The sequence below is a fragment of the Microtus oregoni genome, unplaced genomic scaffold (genome assembly GCF_018167655.1).
Source record: "Microtus oregoni isolate MIOR12 unplaced genomic scaffold, Mior012 000095F_ref0000231, whole genome shotgun sequence".
NCBI classification, from domain to species: Eukaryota; Metazoa; Chordata; class Mammalia; order Rodentia; family Cricetidae; genus Microtus; species Microtus oregoni.
In genome coordinates, this window is record NW_024544708.1 from 2,540,332 (window position 1) to 2,564,860 (window position 24,529).

Consider the following 24,529-nt stretch of genomic DNA (forward strand, 5'->3'; position numbering starts at 1 on the left):
AGTAGGTCCTACAGACCCCAGCCCCACCATCAGTCTTCAGAGGACCAAGGCGGGGTCGGTCTAAGGGAAGAGTCATCTCCCTGTGTCAGGAAGGGGTGGAGAGCAGACAGACAGACATGAGAGCAGACAGACAGACATGAGAGCAGACAGACGGACATGAGAGCAGACAGACATGAGAGCAGACAGACGGACATGAGAGCAGACAGACATGAGAGCAGACAGACAGACATGAGAGCAGACAGACAGACATGAGAGCAGACAGACAGACATGAGAGCAGACAGACATGAGAGCAGACAGACAGACATGAGAGCAGACAGACATGAGAGCAGACAGACAGACATGAGAGCAGACAGACAGACATGAGAGCAGACAGACAGACATGAGAGCAGACAGACATGAGAGCAGACAGACAGACATGAGAGCAGACAGACGGACATGAGAGCAGACAGACAGACATGAGAGCAGACAGACAGACATGAGAGCAGACAGACAGACATGAGAGCAGACAGACATGAGAGCAGACAGACAGACATGAGAGCAGACAGACATGAGAGCAGACAGACATGAGAGCAGACAGACGGACATGAGAGCAGACAGACAGACATGAGAGCAGACAGACATGAGAGCAGACAGACAGACATGAGAGCAGACAGACAGACATGAGAGCAGACAGACGGACATGAGAGCAGACAGACATGAGAGCAGACAGACAGACATGAGAGCAGACAGACGGACATGAGAGCAGACAGACGGACATGAGAGCAGACAGACAGACATGAGAGCAGACAGACAGACATGAGAGCAGACAGACAGACATGAGAGCAGACAGACATGAGAGCAGACAGACAGACATGAGAGCAGACAGACATGAGAGCAGACAGACATGAGAGCAGACAGACGGACATGAGAGCAGACAGACAGACATGAGAGCAGACAGACATGAGAGCAGACAGACAGACATGAGAGCAGACAGACAGACATGAGAGCAGACAGACGGACATGAGAGCAGACAGACATGAGAGCAGACAGACAGACATGAGAGCAGACAGACAGACATGAGAGCAGACAGACATGAGAGCAGACAGTCATGAGAGCAGACAGACAGACATGAGAGCAGACAGACAGACACGAGAGCAGACAGACAGACACGAGAGCAGACAGACATGAGAGCAGACAGACATGAGAGCAGACAGACAGACATGAGAGCAGACAGACAGACATGAGAGCAGACAGACGGACATGAGAGCAGACAGACATGAGAGCAGACAGACAGACATGAGAGCAGACAGACGGACATGAGAGCAGACAGACGGACATGAGAGCAGACAGACAGACATGAGAGCAGACAGACAGACATGAGAGCAGACAGACAGACATGAGAGCAGACAGACAGACATGAGAGCAGACAGACGGACATGAGAGCAGACAGACATGAGAGCAGACAGACGGACATGAGAGCAGACAGACATGAGAGCAGACAGACGGACATGAGAGCAGACAGACAGACATGAGAGCAGACAGACATGAGAGCAGACAGTCATGAGAGCAGACAGACGGACATGAGAGCAGACAGACGGACATGAGAGCAGACAGACGGACATGAGAGCAGACAGACAGACATGAGAGCAGACAGACATGAGAGCAGACAGTCATGAGAGCAGACAGACGGACATGAGAGCAGACAGACGGACATGAGAGCAGACAGACGGACATGAGAGCAGACAGACAGACATGAGAGCAGACAGACAGACACGAGAGCAGACAGACGGACATGAGAGCAGACAGACATGAGAGCAGACAGACGGACATGAGAGCAGACAGACGGACATGAGAGCAGACAGACGGACATGAGAGCAGACAGACAGACATGAGAGCAGACAGACATGAGAGCAGACAGACGGACATGAGAGCAGACAGACGGACATGAGAGCAGACAGACAGACATGAGAGCAGACAGACAGACATGAGAGCAGACAGACATGAGAGCAGACAGACGGACATGAGAGCAGACAGACAGACATGAGAGCAGACAGACAGACATGAGAGCAGACAGACGGACATGAGAGCAGACAGACATGAGAGCAGACAGACGGACATGAGAGCAGACAGACGGACATGAGAGCAGACAGACGGACATGAGAGCAGACAGACAGACATGAGAGCAGACAGACATGAGAGCAGACAGACGGACATGAGAGCAGACAGACAGACATGAGAGCAGACAGACATGAGAGCAGACAGACGGACATGAGAGCAGACAGACGGACATGAGAGCAGACAGACATGAGAGCAGACAGACGGACATGAGAGCAGACAGACAGACATGAGAGCAGACAGACATGAGAGCAGACAGACGGACATGAGAGCAGACAGACAGACATGAGAGCAGACAGACAGACATGAGAGCAGACAGACATGAGAAGAGACAGACGGACATGAGAGCAGACAGACAGACATGAGAGCAGACAGACAGACATGAGAGCAGACAGACATGAGAGCAGACAGACGGACATGAGAGCAGACAGACAGACATGAGAGCCGACAGACAGACATGAGAGCAGACAGACATGAGAGCAGACAGACGGACATGAGAGCAGACAGACAGACATGAGAGCAGACAGACAGACATGAGAGCAGACAGACATGAGAGCAGACAGACGGACATGAGAGCAGACAGACAGACATGAGAGCCGACAGACAGACATGAGAGCAGACAGACATGAGAGCAGACAGACGGACATGAGAGCAGACAGACAGACATGAGAGCAGACAGACAGACATGAGAGCAGACAGACATGAGAGCAGACAGACGGACATGAGAGCAGACAGACAGACATGAGAGCCGACAGACAGACATGAGAGCAGACAGACATGAGAGCAGACAGACGGACATGAGAGCAGACAGACATGAGAGCAGACAGACATGAGAGCAGACAGACGGACATGAGAGCAGACAGACAGACATGAGAGCAGACAGACATGAGAGCAGACAGACGGACCTGAGAGCAGACAGACATGAGAGCAGACAGACATGAGAGCAGACAGACATGAGAGCAGACAGACGGACATGAGAGCAGACAGACGGACATGAGAACAGACAGACGGACATGAGAGCAGACAGACAGACATGAGAGCAGACAGACAGACATGAGAGCAGACAGACATGAGAGCAGACAGACGGACATGAGAGCAGACAGACATGAGAGCAGACAGACGGACATGAGAGCAGACAGACATGAGAGCAGACAGACAGATATGAGAGCAGACAGACGGACATGAGAGCAGACAGACGGACATGAGAGCAGACAGACGGACATGAGAGCAGACAGACGGACATGAGAGCAGACAGACGGACATGAGAGCAGACAGACGGACATGAGAGCAGACAGACAGACATGCTTTGCAGCATCTCAGTTGGCCAGGGCAGACTTTCTGAGCCATGAACTCAAGTATACCCACGTCATTCCTCAACCCTACCGCCGGGCATGGCTTGAAGATGGCCCAAGACTCATGCCAGATGGCACAGATCGTAAAATAGGGCTGTGGGTTGACACGGTTCCCTGGGTGCTACAGGCTCACATTCGCCTTCTTTGAGATTGTACTAACATGGATCAGATGCTAAACTGCGGGAGCAAGTTTAGTGCTGGAATGTGTAACACGTAAGAGACCCTGGCCTCGGGGAGTGTGTAACGTGTATGACACTGGCTTTGGGGAGTGTGTAACATGTAAGAGACCCTGGCTTCGGGTAATATGTGTAACATGTGTAAAACCCTGGCTTTGGGGAATGCATGCCATGCATGAGACCCTGACTTCAGGGAGTGTGTAACACGTGTGAGACCCTGGCTTCAGTGCGTGTGTAACATGTGTGAGACCCTGGCTTCAGTGCGTGTGTAACATGTGTGAGACCCTGGCTTCAGGGAGTGTGTAACATGTGTGAGACGCTGGCTTCAGGGAGTGTGTAACATGTGTGAGACGCTGGCTTCAGGGAGTGTGTAACACGTGTGAGACCCTGGCTTCAGTGCGTGTGTAACACGTGTGAGACCCTGGCTTCAGTGCGTGTGTAACATGCGTGAGACCCTGGCTTCAGGGAGTGTGTAACATATGTGAGACCCTGACTTCAGGGAGTGTGTAACATGTGTGAGACCCTGGCTTCAGTGAGTGTGTAACATGTGTGAGACCCTGGCTTCAGTGCGTGTGTAACATGTGTGAGACCCTGACTTCAGTGTGTGTGTAACATAGGTGAAATCCTGGCTTCAGGGAGTGTGTAACATGTGTGAGACCCTGGCTTCAGGGAGTGTGTAACATGAGTGAGACCCTGACTTCTACCCAGAGGATAATGTAAGTGTACCTAAAGTGGGCACCCGGGAACCCCATTCCCTCCCCCGCAGGGTCACACCCTGGCCCCACTGCGGCACATATGAGGAAACAAGCACCTCCCACTCATCTGTGCCTCCCTCGTGGTATTTATACTTAGACAGCAGCAGAAATGCTACAGGTCCAATATTGAGAATTAAATTACTACTGTGTGATATGTGGAAGGCCACAAAAGAGTCACCTTTAGGAGCTTATGAAAATCTAGCCAGCCCCCCCCCAATCTCCCAACCCCTACCCCACCCTGTACACACTCACTTTTGCACTTGGAGCTGCATCAACACTTGCTAGTGCTTTGGAAGCACAGGTACCGCGTGTGGGAGCATGTGGATTTAACTAGGAGATTACTTATTCCTTAGTTTGAATCTCTCCCCCTCCCCATTGTTTCAAAGTAAATCAGCATTCTCTCCCTGGCCTGCTGTAGTAATAGGAGTGGTGGGGCTGCGTCCCCAGAACCCCGGCCGCCTGCTAGCTTATGCCCCAAATAACAACACACAAACTGTATTCATTTAAACACTGCTTGGCCCATTATATCTAGCCTCTTCTCGGCTAACTCTCGTACCTGGACTAGCCCATTTCCAATAATCTATGTAGCATCAGTCTTACCAGGAAGATTCTAGCCTATGTCCATCCTGGGTTGGAGTTCATTGCGTCTGCCCGGGAGAGGGGAGCATGGCCTCTGCTCCAGAGAGCAGAGCTGTCGAGTCTGCCCCTGAGAGAGGGGAGCATGGTGTCTCTCTGAGCTCACTTCCTCTTCCTCCCAGCATTCTGTTCTGTTTACTCTTCCCACCTATGTTTTAACCTATCAGGGCCAAGCAGTTTCTTTATTGCTTAACCAATGAAATCAACAGATTGATAGATGATACTCCCACATCAGTCTGCCTGATGGCCTTTAAAAAAATGACTTCTTCAAACCTCCTGACACTATTCCCCTTTACTTGACCCATGGACTATTTTTTCCCCACCTGGGGACCACTGATATCATTTCTTTACCCATATTTGCATCCCAAACTTTTTATTAAAATGAATTGGTATGCAGCAAAAATCATTTGGATACTAAGAAAAACTACAGGGCATTTTAGCACAGAAATGAGCTCTCCCTTCAAACTGTGCATCCATCACGGGTCGTGAGTTTCATCTGAGACTTCATCCCTCACAGAGACTGAGGGAGACAGCGACGGCTATGACTACATATATACTCAGCACTGCACTGAGCCTTGTGCCCATCAATACTGAGATCAGATTCAATTCGAGGGATGAAAACGGGCATTTTTCTTTGTAGGAGGCACTGCCAACTATTTTCCTATCCCCAGCCTGCTGTCTTCATTAACAGTATCTTGATCCCTCACCCCCAGGGAGTTCTATGCCTAACAAAAACCAAAACACGAGCATCTTTGAAGCTAACGATGATGTGGTCCTGAGCCACGAGGTAACGGGAACTCTCCCAAGAAGGATTTCCAGGAAAGTGAGTCTGGAATGATAGGGCCTTTGATGCCATTCCAGAATATGGAGCCTGCAGTGGGCCCGTCGGACTCGTCAGTAAATGGACGAGGCTGTATGTGGATGACACACAGGAACGCAAAAGGAAGCTGGGTTCCTGGCAAGAAAGAACCATCTACTTGAGTGTTGCCTTCAAAGAGGAAAAACTCCTATTAGCACAACTCGCCATTTCCTGTGCTTCTGTTCTGTGCAGTCAAGGGCACACATGAATTATATACAACACAATACATAAAAGCACCCCCCATGACTGTATCTGCACAGTGAGGTACACCTTTAGCTAAATACTTACCAGTTATGAAACCGGGTGTTAATTAGATCCGTGTTTCCCCCAATTAAATGAATGTTTACTCATGTCTTCCAAACCCTGGAGCAATGCCTTTGGGTACACACCATGTGTTAAGCACCCTGACCCTGGCTTAGCACTTTCGACTTAGCATGCCATGGCTAAGGCAAGATCCAAACACTCTGCTCCCTCACTACCGGACACCATTGGAAAACTAATTCGCAGGTTATTTAGTGAAATCATAAAATGTCTTTGGGTTCATAAAAATAGTTATTCCTCAGCCTGACTGTTTCCAGCGAAGATTATATATTTCATTGAAAACGAGGAGAGGAAAAAAAAAAGCACATTAACTTAGAAAGGAGCTAGTTAATCCGGACAAGAAAATTCCATCAAGTGAACAAAATGCACACACTACTGTCTCCCTCTCCTACCAATCAAACTGAGCGACAGAAGATATAGCATCGTTTAAAAGGCTTAGCTCTGGAAGGTACTCAACATTTTACTAGCAGAAAAGAAGTTATCGGGAGTTCCCGGAAGATTAAAACTCAAAAATGGGTTGGTAAGGCCTCGGCCTGGGAAAAGGCACAAAAGAAAACCGAGGAGTTAAATGCTTAGGCCCCGAGCCACAAAAATCGCTCAATAGTGTAGAAAAATCGTCAGCCTGGGAAAAGGTACGAGTGACAATAAGCAGGAGTTAAGTGCTTGGTCCCCAAGCCTCCACATTCAGAGAGAAATGGAAAAGTTTGGAATGCAGCCCAGCTCAAAAAAAGTGACAAGCAGCTGAAAAACATTTTTCTTGGTAAAAGGGCAAGGCAGAGTCTTTCCTTGAGTGAAGGCTGAAGGACAGACTCCCGGTGCCACAGTGACCTTCACTGGCTGCTCGGTGGCTGTTAGGAGGAAGTAGTGGCCTGGGACTGCAGGGTGGCTGAACTATACCTCAGCCGGGACTTTTGGATGATAAGGACAAGAGTAGGAAAGGGGAAGTTTGCTTTGCCTGGAAAGGAAATAGAGTTCTTGGGGAATCTTGTCGCTCAGTCATCAACTGTCACGTCTCAAAGCAAAATGCGGCAGGTGAGACACACTTGTCTACCCACGGACCCCAAATCCTTTTCATAGCAGACTTTTGGTGTTGAAGCGGGTCCATACAACTGCATGAGAAGCACACAGTCACCAACGAAAGAAATCACAAGCAATCAATCTAGTCTCCCCTGAAGAAATATATATCAACAGCCAGGGATGAGAAATCAATTTAACGATAACAATGGGAAGAGAAAACAATGACTCTAAAAATAAGTCCATCACCGGAAGGAAACCGCTCACAGAAAGGAGCAGGCGGTGGGAGGTTAGGCTTGAGCTGTCTTCAGAGTGCGAGATGGTGTTTGCAGCCAAGAAGCAAGAATAGTGCAGCTGGGCAGAGACAGCAAGGGTTGGGATGCTTCCCTGACATGTCTGAGCCCTGGCTTTAATCCCTGCACACAAAATCGACAATACCAATGGACAGATTATTAGAATAAAAGAGAAATCAAAGGAAGGGAAGATAGCTATAAACTGGTAAGTATTAAATTCCGAAAATTAACCCAAGTACAAATTCAACCATGGCCAAATTACTGACATTCGCAAATTGAGGTTTAAGGGATTTTTCAAGAATCTAAAGCAAACACACACAAATGAAACAAAACAAAACAAAAACCAAAACAAAACCCGGGAAATTAAAAGAGAAGAGTCAAGAGTCCCAGAGATCAGTCTGAGCCCAAGAACTACTCAACAGGGGCTCAGGAGACGGTGCACCATGGGAAGGAATTTATAATAATTTAAATATTTCCTAGTGTTCAAAGTTTTCATTTAGTGCAGACACGATGAATTTTGCAAAAAGGTCAAGCTGGTACAGTTTCAAACCCCAAGAATATAAATGACAATCAAATACTTTGACTTTTAGTCAATAAAGGAGCAGGCCTGCCCTGACATAGGCATGGTACCCCACAGTGACTACTCAGGATGGATGGCTGGAGATTCCCTTGCAGTTCTGAAGGAAGGGGAATTTAAGCTGGAATTATATGAGAAAAATTTTTTTGGAAAACTAACATAATTTGAGCGTCTGTATATCAAACTGTTGAATGCATGTTGTCACCTGTTGAGTACACAGGTAAAATTATACATTTAAGATGAATACAGAATCTTCTTGTGAAACTGAGAGGTTTAGGGACAGTAAGATGGCTTAGCAGGTGAGGGTACCTGATGACTTGAATTCCCTTCTCAGGACCCAAATGGTAGGAGTAAAATCAATTTAACAGAGGAAGTTGTCCTCTGACCTCTACAAGTACAGCACACTGTAGTCCTCACATGTGCGTGCTCACACACACACACACACACACACACACACACATACACACACACGCATACTCACACGCACACACAAGGGGTTATATAATTAAAAAGAAACTTACTAAGAAAGTGAAACGGAAAATTTTAGGCAAATATTCAGTCAATTTTGGCAAACGACAACCAAAGAAAGATAATGATAAGAGAGAAAAGAGGGAGAAAGGACCAAAGCGAGAAAAGAAAGGAGGAAGAAGAGATGAGCGAGGGGGATGTGCAATCAGTGGCCGCAGAGGGAGGAAGGAAGGGAGGCAGAGAAAGAGGGGGAAGCAAACCAGGACAGATGTGGAGCAAGGAGAGAGGAGAATTGGTGTTTACTTGTTAAGCTAAGACAGGAAGTTTAAAAGGCCCAGGGCATTCCTTACAAGGTATTCACAAAAGACGCTGAAATCTTTAGGGAAAAGATCAGACCTTATATAACAGAAACACGAGGTTCTTTTTCGAAGGCTAGGTTTATGTGGTTTTTACATGCCAGACAAGAAACACACACAATACAAGGCTATTTGGTTCTTCCTTTGGCCTGCAGCTACCCCACCTCTTACCTTAACCCTTATTCCCACTTCACTCTGAAACTGGGCTGTAACTGAAGACTGAAGGCAAAGGCAGAGAGAAGGAAGGGTTCTGTCATCATTATCTCTTAACTGTCTGGTGTGTGTGTGCGTGTGTGCACGTGTGCACGCACTGGGCTATATCCACTGCCCTGCCTGGAAGCAGCAGTTCATAGCCGATTGCACCCAAGAAAAACTTCAGTTTTTACACTTAAAGACCAAGGTACAAGCGTTCTCTTCATCTGTCCCTTCAGAGAGGGTCAGAATAAAAGAAGGGATTGGCCACAAAGGACCCCATACTTTACTGGTTTGTATTGTTAAAGAAATGCAATGTACCAAAAGTACTGGAGACTTTGATGTCTAAGACCAAAGCCTAAAAGAAACAATTTAAAAGAGAAACCCTGATACGTCCTCATGGTTTCAGTCCATTATGGAATGAAAGGCATTGTGGGATAGCTCAGCTATGGTGGTAGGAACATTCGGCGGAGCCTGTTTAGCTCTTGACAAACCAGGAAGGGGTGGGTATAACCTTCAAAGGCATATCCCTAGTGACCTACTTCTACCAGTCAGGCCCCACTCCCAAAAGGTTCCTCAGACTCCCAACAGACTACACCAGGTGAAGAACAAGCTGATGTAGGAGGTTCTTCTGTCTATGTGTTGCTTTCATTGGCTGAATAAAGAAACTGTCTTGGCCTTTTGATAGGGCAGCCCTTAGGTGGGCGGAGTAGACAGAACAGAATGCTGGGAACAAGGCAGTGTGGCAGGTGCCATGAATCTCCTGCCTGAGATGGACGTAGGTTAGAATCTTGCTGGTAATCCACAGTCACATGGTGATACACAGATTTAATAAAAATGGGTTAATCAAGATGTGAGTTAGCCAATAAGAGGCTAGAGCTAATGGGCCAGGCAGCAATTTAATTAGTACAATTTCAGGGGGTGTAAGCTAGCTGGGACAAAACAAGCAGCCCGCTCCTCCTACTACAACAAGCAGCCTAATAGGAACCAATGGAAACCACTTCAGACACAGGATTCAGGGCAAGCCCATAGACCCTTTCTAACTCAGCTCACTGGAGGAGAGCCCAAGCCTTTGCTTCAAGTAGCTGGTAAGAGATTTGACAAAAAAAAAAAAAGCAGGTAGACACAGTTTTCAAGAGTGTTGTACAATGACCCTGGGAACGGTAGAAAGGCAAGTTCTAGGGAACTGAATTTATCAGGACCAACTTTTCATTGGCCGGCATCTCAGCCAAGACATATGTGACTGAACTCTTGGTTTCAAGGTGTAGAAGCCATCTTCCCCCCATTACTGCTAGAGAGAAACAATAATCCTTCCACCCAGAAAGATGCGGACTTCAACTAAGTCAAAAATTCAAATGTCACGGAACTCACAATGCTCAACAAGTCATAGTACAACAGGCAACATGACATTCTGCTGTTCAACACACACGCTCCAAGTCATATGTGATTGTTTAGATTTAGACTGATTAAGATTATACAAAATATCAAATTCAGTTAACTTGCTTGTTGCAAATATGATGGAGGCTGTCATATTAGAATAGAAACAAACCATTGCTATCATCTAGAAAGTTCTGTAAGATGGTATTATTCTATGATATTATCACAGATACATATATTAACTAGGTATATGCAAATTTCCTGGCAATATCCTTTATGATGACTATATCTAAGAAGAAAATACAAACAACCTGAGAAGACTGAAATTGGAGACATCATCCATGATCACTATCTATGGTGGTTTAAATAAGAATGTCCCTCATCGGTTCATATATTTGAACACTAAGTTGCCAGGGATTGGCATTGTTTGAGAAGGATTAGAAGGTGTGTCTTTGATGAAGTGGGTGTGACCTTGTTGGAGAAAATGTGTAGCTGGAAGTGGGTTTGAAGTTTCAATCCCCAAACTAGACCCACATATCTCTCTTACCCTTGGTATAGATGAAAGTTTCTGTCCTGTCCAGTCCCATAGCTGTTTGGTCCCAAATAAACACACAGAGGCTTATATTAATTATAAACTGTCTGGTCTATTATTCAAGCTTAATACTAACTATCTCTTTTTTTTTTTTTTTTTTTTTGGTTTTTCGAGACAGGGTTTCTCTGTGGTTTTGGAGCCTGTCCTAGAACTAGCTCTTGTAGACCAGGCTGGTCTCGACCTCACAGAGATCCGCCTGCCTCTGCCTCCCGAGTGCTGGGATTAAAGGCGTGCGCCACCACCGCCCGGCTCTAACTATCTCTTATGACTTAAATTAGCCCATAATTCTTATCTACATTTAGCCACGTAGCTTGGCACCTTTTCTCAGTAAGGCGTTCTCATCTTGCTCCCTCGGCTTCTGGATGACAACCGACTTTCTGCCTTTCCTCTTCCCAGAATGCTCTTAGGCTGGCCTCCCTGCCTATACTTCCTTCTGGAATACTGGCCAATCAGCGTTTTATTAAACCCATATGAGTGATAAATCTTTACAGTGTACAAGAGCATTATCCCACAGCACTTGGCCTGCAGACCAGTATATACCTCTCATCCACTGCTCCAGGGACAAGCGTGTGTCATGTTACCTGCCATGATGATAATGGACTAAACCACTCAAATTCTAAGTAAGCCCCCAATGGAAAACTCTTTTGTAAGAGTTGCCTTGTCATGGTGTCTTTTCACAGCAATCGAAACCCTAACTAAGGCACTAGCTGACATCCTTGTTATCTTCAATTATATCACGACAGAAGCTGCACTGGAACAGAAGAGAAACCTAAATCAGATGGATGGATTGAATTGCCCCTCAGGCAGAATAGCACAGTGCCAAGTTTCTTTTATTCTGTGTAATCATCAACCCAGAGTCCCATGAATCATCTCTGGATAGCATCAGGGAAGGGATCGTACACACGGAACTCTGAATAAATACCTGCTGTGCCAAGCCACACTGTCAGGCAACTGTTAAATGGCTCAGTGAGAGAAGGAAGAAGCGTACTGGAGGAACACCGTCAGTCCAGCTGACGTAGGTGGGGTGGGCGTGACTAATGGTGCCAGGAGGGAAACCGTGGCAACAAAACCAAGGCAGACAAGGTGGAACTCCAATCAGCCACTTCTCACAAGAACCGCAATCACTCATTTAATTGGTTCCCATGTCTTCTAGTTTTATCAAAGTAAATTTTCTGAACCTAAAGGCTACTCTACTCATTTCCCTACCCCCATTAAAAACGATCCACTTGGACTTACTCACAAGAACTCAGGTATGTCCCTGGGGCCCCTGTGCCTTCCACAGAATTTACATTCAAGGCTTACCTCCCTGAGCCTCCTAACTCTAAAGGTTCACTCCACTATCAAGGAAGTTGCAGAGTAACTTCAACAAAGAGAATAACCTTGGTGTGCAGGGAAATGCAGCCACGAAGAGGTTGACTGATTGGTCAGGCTCTGGTCTACAGGATGCAGCCTTGCTCTTGGCTCTAGCTCCCTCTGAGAGTTAGGATGGACCAGCTTCAGCTGAGATGTTTCGCCATCCCTGCCACACCCTCCCACCCAGAGATCAAAGCAAACTCCTTTGGGAATCAAACTTGCTACATACGGGAGATTCGCTGACTCCAAAGACATCTCTCACATCCCTGACGGGTTGCTTGCTCTTCTTCCTCAGCGTCTGGGTATACGTGTTGTATCTCTTTTTCACGGCAGCGGCTTGGGTGCGAGTCAGCGTGGACAGGAGGGCTTTGCCATCTTCCTCTTCGTTCCCAGAGATCAGGGTTGACAGTCCCACATCTTGGAGCCACTCTGCTTCAAGTTCTCCTTCTGGAAACAGCATGAGCAAGGGGAGGTTAGGGTCATTTCTAGAGGGCTACTGATGCATGCAGCTCGTCTCTGGGTATACCAGACACTCAGGCGCATCGGGAAACTTCATAGTTATCTGTCTGTTGTCACTCTGAGACAAGGTCTTTAACTCATGATCTTCCTGCCTCTACCTCCAAATGCTAGGATTGCAGCAGGTGCCACCATGGCCAAATAAGACTGTCTTTTCTTCTGCGGTGATTATGAAAGAATAAATGAAATGTTTACACTTTTTAAAATATAACTAAAGTCATAAAATGCTGCCTGTAGAGTAAGGTTATGTGGCAACTATGAAAAGCAGTTTTCCTTGCTAGAAGGTTAAAGATAAGCCATATTGAGACTTCCAATTAAAAAATGGATAAAACATGAAGTTATTTTACTAAAATTATAACAGAAAAAGCATGGCTTAGCAAGTCACAAACAGCTCCTCAGTCACTCAAATGCAGCTTCAAATCCACCACTTAGCAGCTGACTGACATTGGAAAAGTTGTCTCGAGCCCTCAATCTCCCCTCGGCAAATGAGCACCAAGCATTTCCCTTCCCTTATGCGGCTCCAGCTCCCATTCTGAACACAGGATGAACTTTCTCCCACCAGAAGTGGGGCTCAGTCCATCACTGACAGAGTTTCAATTTTCTCTGTCTTTCCAAAGCCTCAATGTGGTTCCGACACCATCTTCTGTTGACCAAGCGATGCAGGGTGACTGGAGGCATCCTACTAGACTGTCCTTACAGACTGTACAGACAAGACTTCCAGGTCCACCTCTGTCATACCTACACTCCACAGGGTGCAAACTCGCTTGCTCTAAACCCACTAATTTGAATCCTGGACCCCAGTGAGGGCTTTGTCCCACAGGTACCCTAATCCCACCCTCTAGATTTCTATCTACTGCTGAGTGTAAGGGTCTGGATGTCTTCTCTCCCCTTTGATGCTGGAAGATATTCTGAACTTTTCCTGCTGGGATCTTAAGATAATAAGCTATTTTGGTTAATCCATGTGTCTGTGTTATTGTTGCCTCTTTGCATTCCCTGACCAACAAACTGGACATAAGTCAATCCCGAGCGCAAGGGAATCTGCTAATAGAAACAAGTATTTGTGTGATTTGCTCTGGACACTTGGCCATCAAGCCACGCACCAAGACGAAGGACACCGTGGAAGGCACAGCAATGACATCCACCCCTACCTGCCCGGACCTCCACCAGGGCAGGGCCACAGTGTATAGCCTGCCCTGAGAGAGAACACAGTGCTCATGTAGAAACATATACCACTACAGGGACAGCAATAAAAACGGTATGCAGCCACGAGGATACTCTTTTTTGAGAAACTATTTATGTATTTGGCAAAGAACCTGGAGTAAAATATTTAATCGCTGTTCATTTTCCTGATTCTCTGAACATGGGACAATCTGTCTATTTTTTCAGAAGGCAATTCAACACCCGAGGCTCATCTGTGAGCATTAATTAGTACGGTAAACAAGATGGATCAAAGTTAAAGAGAAACATATCCTGTGCAGAAAATCCGCTGCGCACACTTCCCTGGGAACTGGGCTAGCAGGCTGACTGCGAGCGAGGGCTGTTTGATGAGCAGATTAGACTGACGTGTAAACAGGCCTGAGAGCCCCAGCCCGAGCGCCCTCAACCCTGCTTATGCTCTTACATCATCTGCATAAACAGATGCACTGAGTATGCTTTCGGAGGCCCATTTCCTAACTTGGCAAAGGTTGTATTGACTACTGTGCTTTTCTTACTCGGCTGCTCTGCAAACTGTCCCTTTAAAAGAAATGAAATACCCACGTCGACGCGAGACGATAATACTTGGACCAGAGTGAGGTCAGACCTGGGAGGACTTGGAAGGCCTTCTTTTTTTTTTCTGGTTTTTTTTTTGGTTTTCGAGACAGGGTTTCTCTGTGGCTTTGGAGCCTGTTCTGGAACTAGCTCTTGTAGACCAGGCTGGCCTCGAACTCACAGAGATCCGCCTGCCTCTGCCTCCCAAGTGCTGGGATTAAAGGCGTGTGCCACCATCGCCCGGCTGGAAGGCCTTCTTTTATTTTAGCCTTGGGTAAGGCTATCACGTCTCAAGACAAAGTCAGAAATACAAATGGACATTAACGTTTTAAAACATTGGATTGTCTCTCTCACCACTTACGTGAGGAAAAATGAAAGAATAGCAGAAACAGACAACAGAGATAACATAAACCATGGGAACTGATGGTTTACAACCTCAGACCCTTCCTCAGGGCAAAACATAGCTAGAATGCTTTTCTAGGTGAGAAATGTCCATAGCAGACACCGGTGTGATTCATGTTTGCTGAATTAGGAAGGATGAAGTCTAGTGGTCTCTCCTCAGCTGTCACGTCTATGTCGGCAATCCAGAACACTCCAGCCATTTTAGCCCCTGCATCCAACTCAGTATCAATTTCACTCTATCAATCATGCTACGTTCAACACATTCAAGCCTGAGTCCATAGTCTCCATCCCCTACCCTGGGTCCTCAGTTACTCGCCCACATTTCAATATGCAAAGTCCGCCACCAACTAACGAGGCAAAGGAGGGGCCGCGGAGGTGTCAACCCCAGCACACCGTCAATACTTTTTAATATTATTTCCTTATTATATCTCAAGAGTCGCCAACCTCCTTACTTCATTTTGCTTAGTATAGTCTCGGCTGACTTTGAACTCACCAACCTCCTGCCTCAGCCCTTTGAGTACTGTATTACAGGACTGTGCTACCGAGAGCCCAGCTTCCTGGGCCTCCCTTTATCTGTTCTACCACGGCCTTTGTCAAAGCCGCCACCATCCACAGCAGACCCCCAACTTCCTAGACTCTCCAGGCCCCTCCAAACCACTTCCACAGTGTCACTAAATGAGTCCTTGTACATGTAAAAACATTTTTCCTCTGGCTTTAATGTGTTCTGTAAGATGTGTTTACTCAATGTCTCCTCACCTCCTTCCCAGGCTACTGTGGGGTCCTTGAAGGCTCCGTGTCACATCTGGAGAGGCCAGCTATCGTTGGCTCTGTCACTACTGGCCATCTTTCCGACCTCAGCTTCTCTCTCAACTAAGTTTTCCCCCTGAGCCCAGGAGACAAGGTAAGGCCTTAACACTATCAGCCTCAATTCTGCGATTTCTTTTTCCTTCACGCAATTTCCCATCAAGTAGGTCTTGATCTCATTTCATTAACAACCCCCCCCCACACTTTTTTCTGTTAGATCAAGACCATGGAACAAAGGATGCTTCCGGACTCCTCAGAGTGTCGGAGACTCATATTAAAATGGGACTCCCATCTCTCATGGGAATCAGTGTAACTTTTAGCATAACAGCATTGTGGTATAAATTCGAAATAAAACACATGAAATAATTACATATAGATATCAGAGAAGAGCCAAACAAGGGCAGGAACTGAAGGGGAATAAAAATTCCAAATTTCTGCTTAAGTAATATACTAGTATGATTTGAATTTATGCTGTCTTTCGGCTAAGGCCATTCTTTAAGACCTGCAATACAAGGTGGGGGCACACATACTAGAAAACTAATTTAGGAAGTTAAGGGGATATGAGGTCAAGATTAAAAACAACAACTATATTTCTATATATCTGAAGCAAAGTGATGAGAGCAGACCAATTAAAGAATCTCATTAAGAAGATAAATAGGAGTTGGAGAAGTGGCTCAGTGGTTAAGAACACTGGCCTCTCTAGGAGCTGGAGAGACGGCTCAATGTTAAGAGCACTGGCGCTCTAGGAGCTGGAGAGATGGCTCAGTGGTTAAGAGCACTGGCTGCTCTGGGTTAGGCTCCCAGCACCCATACTGCAGTTCATAACCTCTGTAGCAGCAATTTCAGAGGGTTCCACAACCTTTTTGGCCTAACAGGCACCAGTCACTCATGCAGTTCACACACATACATGGAGGTAAACACTTGCATAAAATAAAAGTAAGTAAATCTTTCTAAAAAAGAATATGAATAGCTAAGTCATAGAAAGTTTTGCAATGTATGTATACAAACATATCTTAAATGCATTAATAATTCCTACAAGCCAGTAATAAAAGGACGACGTTCTTAAATACTTGAAAGATTACCCAAAGTACAGGAAGGGACAATAAAGACAGGGAACACACTTGTCAATCAATGCCATGTAATCAGGACTAATGTAAGGTAATTCTACATATCTAGATTCGCACCTATTAAGAAAACAGACAATATCAAACTTTGAAAAGATGTAGAAAAAACAATTCTGTCTTAACCTACAGGGAAGGGTGCAAAATGGTAGAACTTCCAGAAAAATCCTGGCAGTTTCTTATAGTTAAGGATTTAATAAAAAGTCATGCATCTGAGAGAAATAAAAATGCATGTCCACAAATAATTTCTACAAGATTTTTCAAATCATCCATCTTAAGTGCTTGAACTATAAACAAAGAAAACCCACACCGCCATTAGCAGGTCAGGAAGACATGATGTACTCATTCCGTGGACTGAACGGTGAAGAGCTGAATTACCCCGACATCTGCTGAAACCACAACCCTCAGCACCGTGAGTGGAGCCTTGTTTAGATTTAAAATATGGCTTGTATGTGTTCATTAAAACATGTAGATCATAAAAATGTTCAATTTCATCTACTTGTCATACTTCAATAAAGATAAACATTAAAAACAAAAAAAAAAGACAGCTCCTAAAACACACACATATAACAATGGAGGTGCAGGCTGGGAGTAGCTCAGCAGCAGAGAGAGCACTTGCACAGCCAAGTGTGGCAAAGCGAAACCCCAAACAAACCCCTAGCCAAACCAAATTACAGTGAGGCCATACTGGAATAGAGCGAGCCCTTTAATTCATTACAGCTGGCACCTCTGAAGAAGAGAAAGACACAGAGCCAACACCTGGAGTAGTCTGAGGCCGAGAATGACACAGTGTGCTGCCTGCGAGCCAAGGGCACCCATGGCCGCCAGCTTCAACCCCAGCCAGGAAGGCAGCAGCAGTAGGATTCTCCCGACGGCTTCAGATAGCAAGATCTTACTGGCCTTCTTGTTCTACTTTCCAAAACTGTGATGAATACATTTATGTCGTTAAGCCCACCCAATTTTGTGGCACCTTGTTAGTGCATCCCTAGAAATAAATGCCAATACCCAGAACCAAAAAAGCAATGAAGTACTGACATACTAGCTAAATCTTCTAAGTACTGAGCAGTACTGAGCATGGTGACATAATCCCTCTGACCCACAAACATGGGAACTGTGGCTACCTTTGGCCCTAGACAGTGTCATTCGGAGAGGTGTGACCGACGAGAATGAAGCAGGAAGTCTCCTGGTTGAATGAAATCCACCCCCGCCCTGTGGACACATTTCTCTGGGAGATAAGGTCTTACTACACAGCCCACGTTGGTCTCAAACTAGTGATCCTCCTGCCTCAGCCTCACGCGTGTTGGGGTTATAGACATGTATGACTCAACCTGACCATCTTGATCCATGTTGGTTTAGAGAAGGGCATGCCTTTGCCTTCATCAGAGGCCACTGGATTGTGCACTTAGGATCCTGACATCTTTGCAAGTCCTTCCAAAGCGACGCCTGCAAATGAATATTAACTCTAGCTAGGAAACCTGCATTTTTGTAGCACTTTAGGCTCGCAGAAAATATTTTCCATGGCCCTTGGGTTTGAACAAACGGTAAATGTATGGCAGGAGTTAGAGCCTGGTTTCTCGTCACGTAAGGGAGTTACTTATAAGGAGAGAATGCCAGGAAACCCCGAGGCCTCAGGTAGAACTGGAGGTTACTGGGTTGCAAGCAAAAAAAAAAAAAAAAAAAAAAAAGAGCAGGGATATGGGACAAGAGGCATTTGCCTTCAAAGATCTGTCTGAAAAACCAAAGGAAGGATGGGAGCAGTGGGAATAAGCACACACTTTGCTGGGAAGACTATTTCCTAGAACGGATGCTCACGGATGCTCATAAACTGTATGTGAGGGTTTCTTGTTCCTGTGCTATATAGGGTTCTAATTGATCACAGAAGTGATCTTATTTTGGTGTTGGGAAACACTAAGACAAGAGAATGAAGGATGAGAAGGCTTTCCAAGCTGGTAGTTAACTACTAATTAATGAGAAAATTCTTGGACATTTTATACACCCACAAGATCAAGCCAGGCAAGATGAGTGTCAGCCCAGGATCCTGATCTCTGGGACCCACAAACCGTGATGCTCTTTTTGGATTGTTTGTTGTTTTATGTGTTTACCGTGATGCTCTTTTTGGATTGTTTGTTGTTTTGTGTGTTTATTTGCTTTTGCTTTTGTCTCCACCCTCAATGCTTAACATGGTTTTTATTTTGCGGAGTACTAAGCAGGCTAATATATTAATACCAACAAACGCTCCAAAGTAATTTCCCCTCTAAAATCAGTAAGGCAAATCTCTCACCTCCTCTCTCCCTCCCAGCTCTCCTGCTACCCTGAATGTCAAGTCCACAGATGTAAATGTCAAGAGCATCAGCATGCCCAGTCTGTTTGATGAAAAGGAGACCACCCCAAGGGAACAGCACCCCCGAGCAGGGATCCCCTTAAGGACTCGTGTCTGGATGGTGCCATGGCCTGCCCTCCCTCACTGCCGGCAGTAGGTACCCCATCTCTACTGATGACAGACTTGGTGGGCTGACTTCTTCCCTGACACGAAACCCACAGGGCAGGTCCAGCCCTTACCATCCACGGGCTTGGCCTCGGGGGTGGGCGGCTGCTCCTCCTGTGTCCCCACACTGCTCTCTTTGATACTCCCGACTTCTGGCCAGAACTCCTCCACCGATGTGCTGCTGTCGACAGAGGCTTGGGAGTTGGAGCGACTGAAGGCAGGCGGATGCAGGGACTCATTGGAGAGCATCCTGTTAATTCTTCGGCAGCGAGGAATAGATTTTCTGGGGAAAGAAAAACAACTGCATCAAACCCCGTGCCTGTGTAGTCACTGAAGAAACAGGATCGAGTTGTCAACGGAGATCAGTTAGTGCTATCGGGAGGGGCTTGACCGAATCAGCACCATTTGGTGAGGACCATTTCTGCTCCCATACTTCACAACAATTTTGTATAGCTATATGAACATTAACAGGAATTTTAAAAATAAGTATCATATAAACAGGAAGTTACAGCTCTCAGGAGAAATGTGTACAACTAAAGGTTGTTTATGTAGAGGGCCTTCGATGATGGCAAAGGGGTAGAAAGTCAGCTGATCGGAGACTAATTCTGAACACCACTAACGAATTCACAAGGTATTGGTAAATCAACACAGGTTTCTTGTAACCATGAAGCCAGCATCATTCTTACTGTTCACTGTCCTCCAAGTAGCCTATTCAGAGAAAAACATATGGCTCTCCAGAAAGTTATACAATTGTGGATTTTATGGTTTAACTTCTTTTAAAAAAAATACACACACACATACACACCATACACAATCATACACAAAGGAGGTGGCCTGATGGAAGATCACAGCACAACATGTATAGGTACTGGGTTTAATCCCTAGAACCAGATTGTGTGTGTGCGTGTGTGTATGTGTGCACACATGCATGTATGTGTGTGTACTGGACTTATAAAAATTATAGTTTTACAGTTTTAACACAGACTAAGTTTTAAGAATCATAACAATATATTCTAAGTATAAATTTCAAGTCAATAATTATAGAAAATGAAATGAAGGCTCTTTCCCCGTCGGAATTATATCAATATTGCTCACTTAAATTTTTTTATTATTTATTCTATGTGTGTGGTTATTTTGGCCTACCTGCATGGTACCTGCAGAGTCCAGAAGAGGTAATCAGCTCTAGAACTGGAATTCTAGGTGGTTCTGAGCCCGTGTGGGAGATGGAAACTGAACCTGGGATCTCTGTAAGAGCAGCCAATGCTTCTAACCATTAAGTTATCTCTTTGGCTCCCGTAACAGTTCTTGTTTTCCTTACCCCCAAAATATGCCAGATACTTTTTTTTTTTTTTTGCATGTCATGTCAATGACTGCACTCAGTAGAAAAATTTACTTTGGAACCTAAGGAAATAAGAAATGTGTCCAAGAACTGAAGAAGTTTGAAATCACATACTTGTAAAATAACAAGAAAACCACAAGGGAAGATAAGCTTATGGCTAAAAACTATGAGCTTGGTCATAGTGGAGTTCCCCACCCACGCATCAATGGAATCTCAAGGAGACTGTCAAGAAACTACTAACAGCAGGGACAACAGGTGTGTGACGCTGGTCTTGAGCAGCTGACAGAGACAGGCATCCGAAGAATCCCTTAGCTGTGATAGCAGATATTATTTTTGGCAAGGAAGCCAAACAGCACTTTTGGGACAAAAGGCCTAGGAAGAGCTTCTGTGTTTGTGGGAAGGGCTTCAGAGAGCTCATCTTCATCCTGGTACAGATCACAACCTCCACTCCTGACGCATTGCGTAATGCTGGTCCCCAGGCCATTCGACTGGATGAGGTGTGGCCTACAGCTTCAGACCTCACCATATTAGGACAGGCTCATGCTTAGGTTTCATCAGATGTTTGTATTTTTCTTCTTCCTTTAGACCAAAACAATGCCAGGAAAATCTTACAAGAAAAACAGAATGCCATTGTGCCACGCAGCAACTTTGGCTAGGAAAACACTCCAAGGCTCAAAGTGGATCTTAAGGGTATGTGAATAGTTGAAAGTTCAAAGTGAAATTAAAAGAGAAAAGATTTTATTTCTCCGGAAATAATTTTTTTTTCCAGAGAAAGATTTATTCCATCCACTGCCTTCTATTCACGTCCATTCTGTCTGCTGGCAGTGTCTGCAGCCACGGATGTTCTGCTAGCCACTCTCTCTGCTCAGCGGCCACACAAACCAGGCTCCCAGCCTCCTTCCATCTCCCTGCAAGGACACAGGGGGTCACAGACACACACCACTGCTCTGGGCTGTATTTTCGCTTTATTTTATTTTATTTTATTTTTCTGTAGGCCTCTCTCTTCTCTTTCAAAGGCGCAGCTGTTAGACCACTTCATGCTATCCCAAATTTCCTCCACGATATACTTTGCTTTATGCCTCCAGCTTTCTCCATGCTTATGTAAGGAATTTTTCTTCTCTAGTACATTTTTTTTCTTACTAACCTGCTGTTTGTCCATCCAACAGATGTTTCAGTTCACAGTGTCTCTTTCATATCAAGTTTTCCCATCGCCTCTTTTGTAAAGATTCTACTTCTTTGTTGACATTATCCATAATTTCACTTTTCAATATTTGCCATCTTTTCATCTAGTTTTGTTAAAACGTTTATCGTTTATTTGAAAATGGTTACCTCTCAATGCCAGCCATCTGCATGTTGCCATGCTGCTAACACAGATTGGGAACAGTCAATTCTTATGGAGTCAGTCTTTCTGCTCTCTAAACGTGCTCTTACGTGGATGGCTGTCTTTAAAAGCTTCCCGGGAAGCTGAAATAAAGGAGGCTTTACTTAGAGAAGGCCCTCTTCTTCTCCCTGAGAGCCGGACTGGGGGAAAGATTCCTTCAGCCCCATCAAGGTTGTGAGAGACTATGGCCAAGTAGAACTTGTCTTCATTTTAAACTTTTCTCTGGTTTCAAATACATGAAGGGGAAATTTGTGGGCACTTCAGGTTTCCCCTGCTCAGAGGGCTTTAGGGCCATAACGCTCTTGCTCTCTCTCTTCCTCTCCCTCTTTCTCTTCCTTTGTTCTGTCCTCCCTCCCTCTTTCCCTTCCTCCCTTCCCCCTCCCTCTCTACAGTTTGGCCACAACCTATTCTGTTGCTGAGATGTCAGCAAAATTACCCACAGAGAGATCCCCAGAGACTTCAATCTGTCATAACAGGGCAGCCAGGCAGCCACAGCTTCAGTGCTGTCTCTAGGCCAGGGAAGTCCTTTGACTTAAGCAGAGGTGATTTTCTGTCTAGTAGGACACAGATTCAGGGGAACACAGGACCAAGGAGGGCAGTGACCACTGGGTTCGGCTCACAAGAGGATGAGTGCCCTCTGCTTTGGAACTTGGCTCCCATCCATGCCTTTGGATCCATGGCTCTTGGGTACACTTTTTAAAAGGTAGGGTTTTTACATTCGTCCTCATTAGCAATCACCATGGACATTACAGCCCATCTCTACCTAGTCTGTATCCCAACTGGAGCACACTGTAAGGCCACCGGGCTTTGAGACGGGCTGTATTGGGGCTGTGGAGATGGCCGAGTGAGTAAAAAGGGCTTCCGAGCAGTAAGGGACACCAGAGTACAACTGAGAGAAGCCATGTGAAGAAAACTGGCTGCAGTGGTCCACACTTGTCACCCCAGTGCTGGGGAGGCGGCAACAGGCAGATTCCAGGGGTTCACTGGCCAGCCAGCCGAACCCATTTGATGAATTCTAAGCCAATAAGAAGACTCCAGTCTCTAACAAAGAAAAAATGGTGGACAGGTGGATGGCATCTGAGGGACATTATGGCCAAAGTTGTCCTCGGGCCAACACACAAAGCACACACATGCATTCAAATACCTACACACATGTGTACCTGTGCATACATGAACACACATACAGGTTGTGTTTGTCTATGCACAGCATGCATTTTTTTAACCAACTTGTAGAGTAAAATTTTAAAAGAAATTTAAGGACTTTAAAAAATATTTTCGCGTATATTTTTTGAGCCTTTATAGTCTCTCATTTTCTAGCAGATTTTTCCATATAACAATCTACGCCCCATTTGATCTTTACGTCAGCCTCCTGAAGCCATCAATGCCAGGATTACACATCTCATTGCTTGATGAGGGTGTCACCAAGAGTCACGTCACGTGACACAGACATTTCTGCTGCAGTTATAATGAATATGAATTCTTATCTAGACATCAAGGCTAGATGAGTTCTTTCCTCAGATTCAGGGCCCAACTTCCATCACTCCTCTCTGACACTGACACTAGACACACTAATGTTTCCTAGATTCTCGGGAAAGCCATGTTCTCTCTTCCCAGAGGACACACGCTTTTTCAGCTCCTCTACGCCTGGAACACTGTCCAGCAAAGGCATGCCTGTGTTATCCCCAGTGTCTGGCAAACTGTAGACATGCAGGAACACTTGAAGAATGGATGAGCAGTGACAATGGAGCAGGGGCCTTTGAATCCCCTTCAAAGCAATTTTTTTAAGTCTCTTGAGATAACTGTAGACCCACGTGTGACAATACATATTTTTATATCAATGAATGATTGACATACAGTGACTTAGAGGTGGGTTCTAAAGTCAGCTGGTCCAGCATCAAATGCAGACTCTATGGCCTCCCAGCCCTGTTTGGACTCTGGGACCACTATATGCTATCTTTTCTACTCTATGACACAGTCTCTGTGACATTGATGTAAGCCCTGAGTCAACTTAGGATAAAGAGGAGGTGAAATGTCCAGCAAACTGAGCCCACACGGTGGTGATTATCATAATGCAATAATTTGCTAACCTGCATGGAGCTAGATTTGAAGGCAGGCTACAGTGTGTGCTGAAATCTCAGTGTTCTAACTTTTCATTAGAAATGAGAACACCCATTGTGTAAATGGACCACATTTTCCTCATCCATTCTTCGGTCAAGGGGCATTAAGGTTGTTTCCAGGTTCTGGTCATGACAATGCTGCTATGAACATAGTTGAGCACATGTCTTTGTGGTATGATTGAGCATCCTTTGGGTATAT

The 24,529-nt window shown here is 45.6% G+C and overlaps 1 protein-coding gene across 2 annotated transcripts in view; it reads right to left on the reverse strand.

Annotated features, from left to right (window-relative positions):
* Positions 1 to 24,529, reverse strand: part of LOC121442791 (rho GTPase-activating protein 28-like) — a 174,818-nt gene that overhangs the window by 50,486 nt on the left and 99,803 nt on the right. Inside the window, exons 2-3 of one of the 2 annotated variants that reach the window (XM_041644404.1) lie at positions 19,568 to 19,776; positions 12,646 to 12,863 (exon numbers count right to left, since the gene is read on the reverse strand). In XM_041644404.1, coding sequence (XP_041500338.1) covers positions 12,646 to 12,863; positions 19,568 to 19,776 — 427 coding nt within the window. Of the gene's footprint in view, positions 1 to 12,645; positions 12,864 to 19,567; positions 19,777 to 24,529 lie in introns of those variants that run through there. The other variant, XM_041644405.1, reaches the window with a different exon arrangement.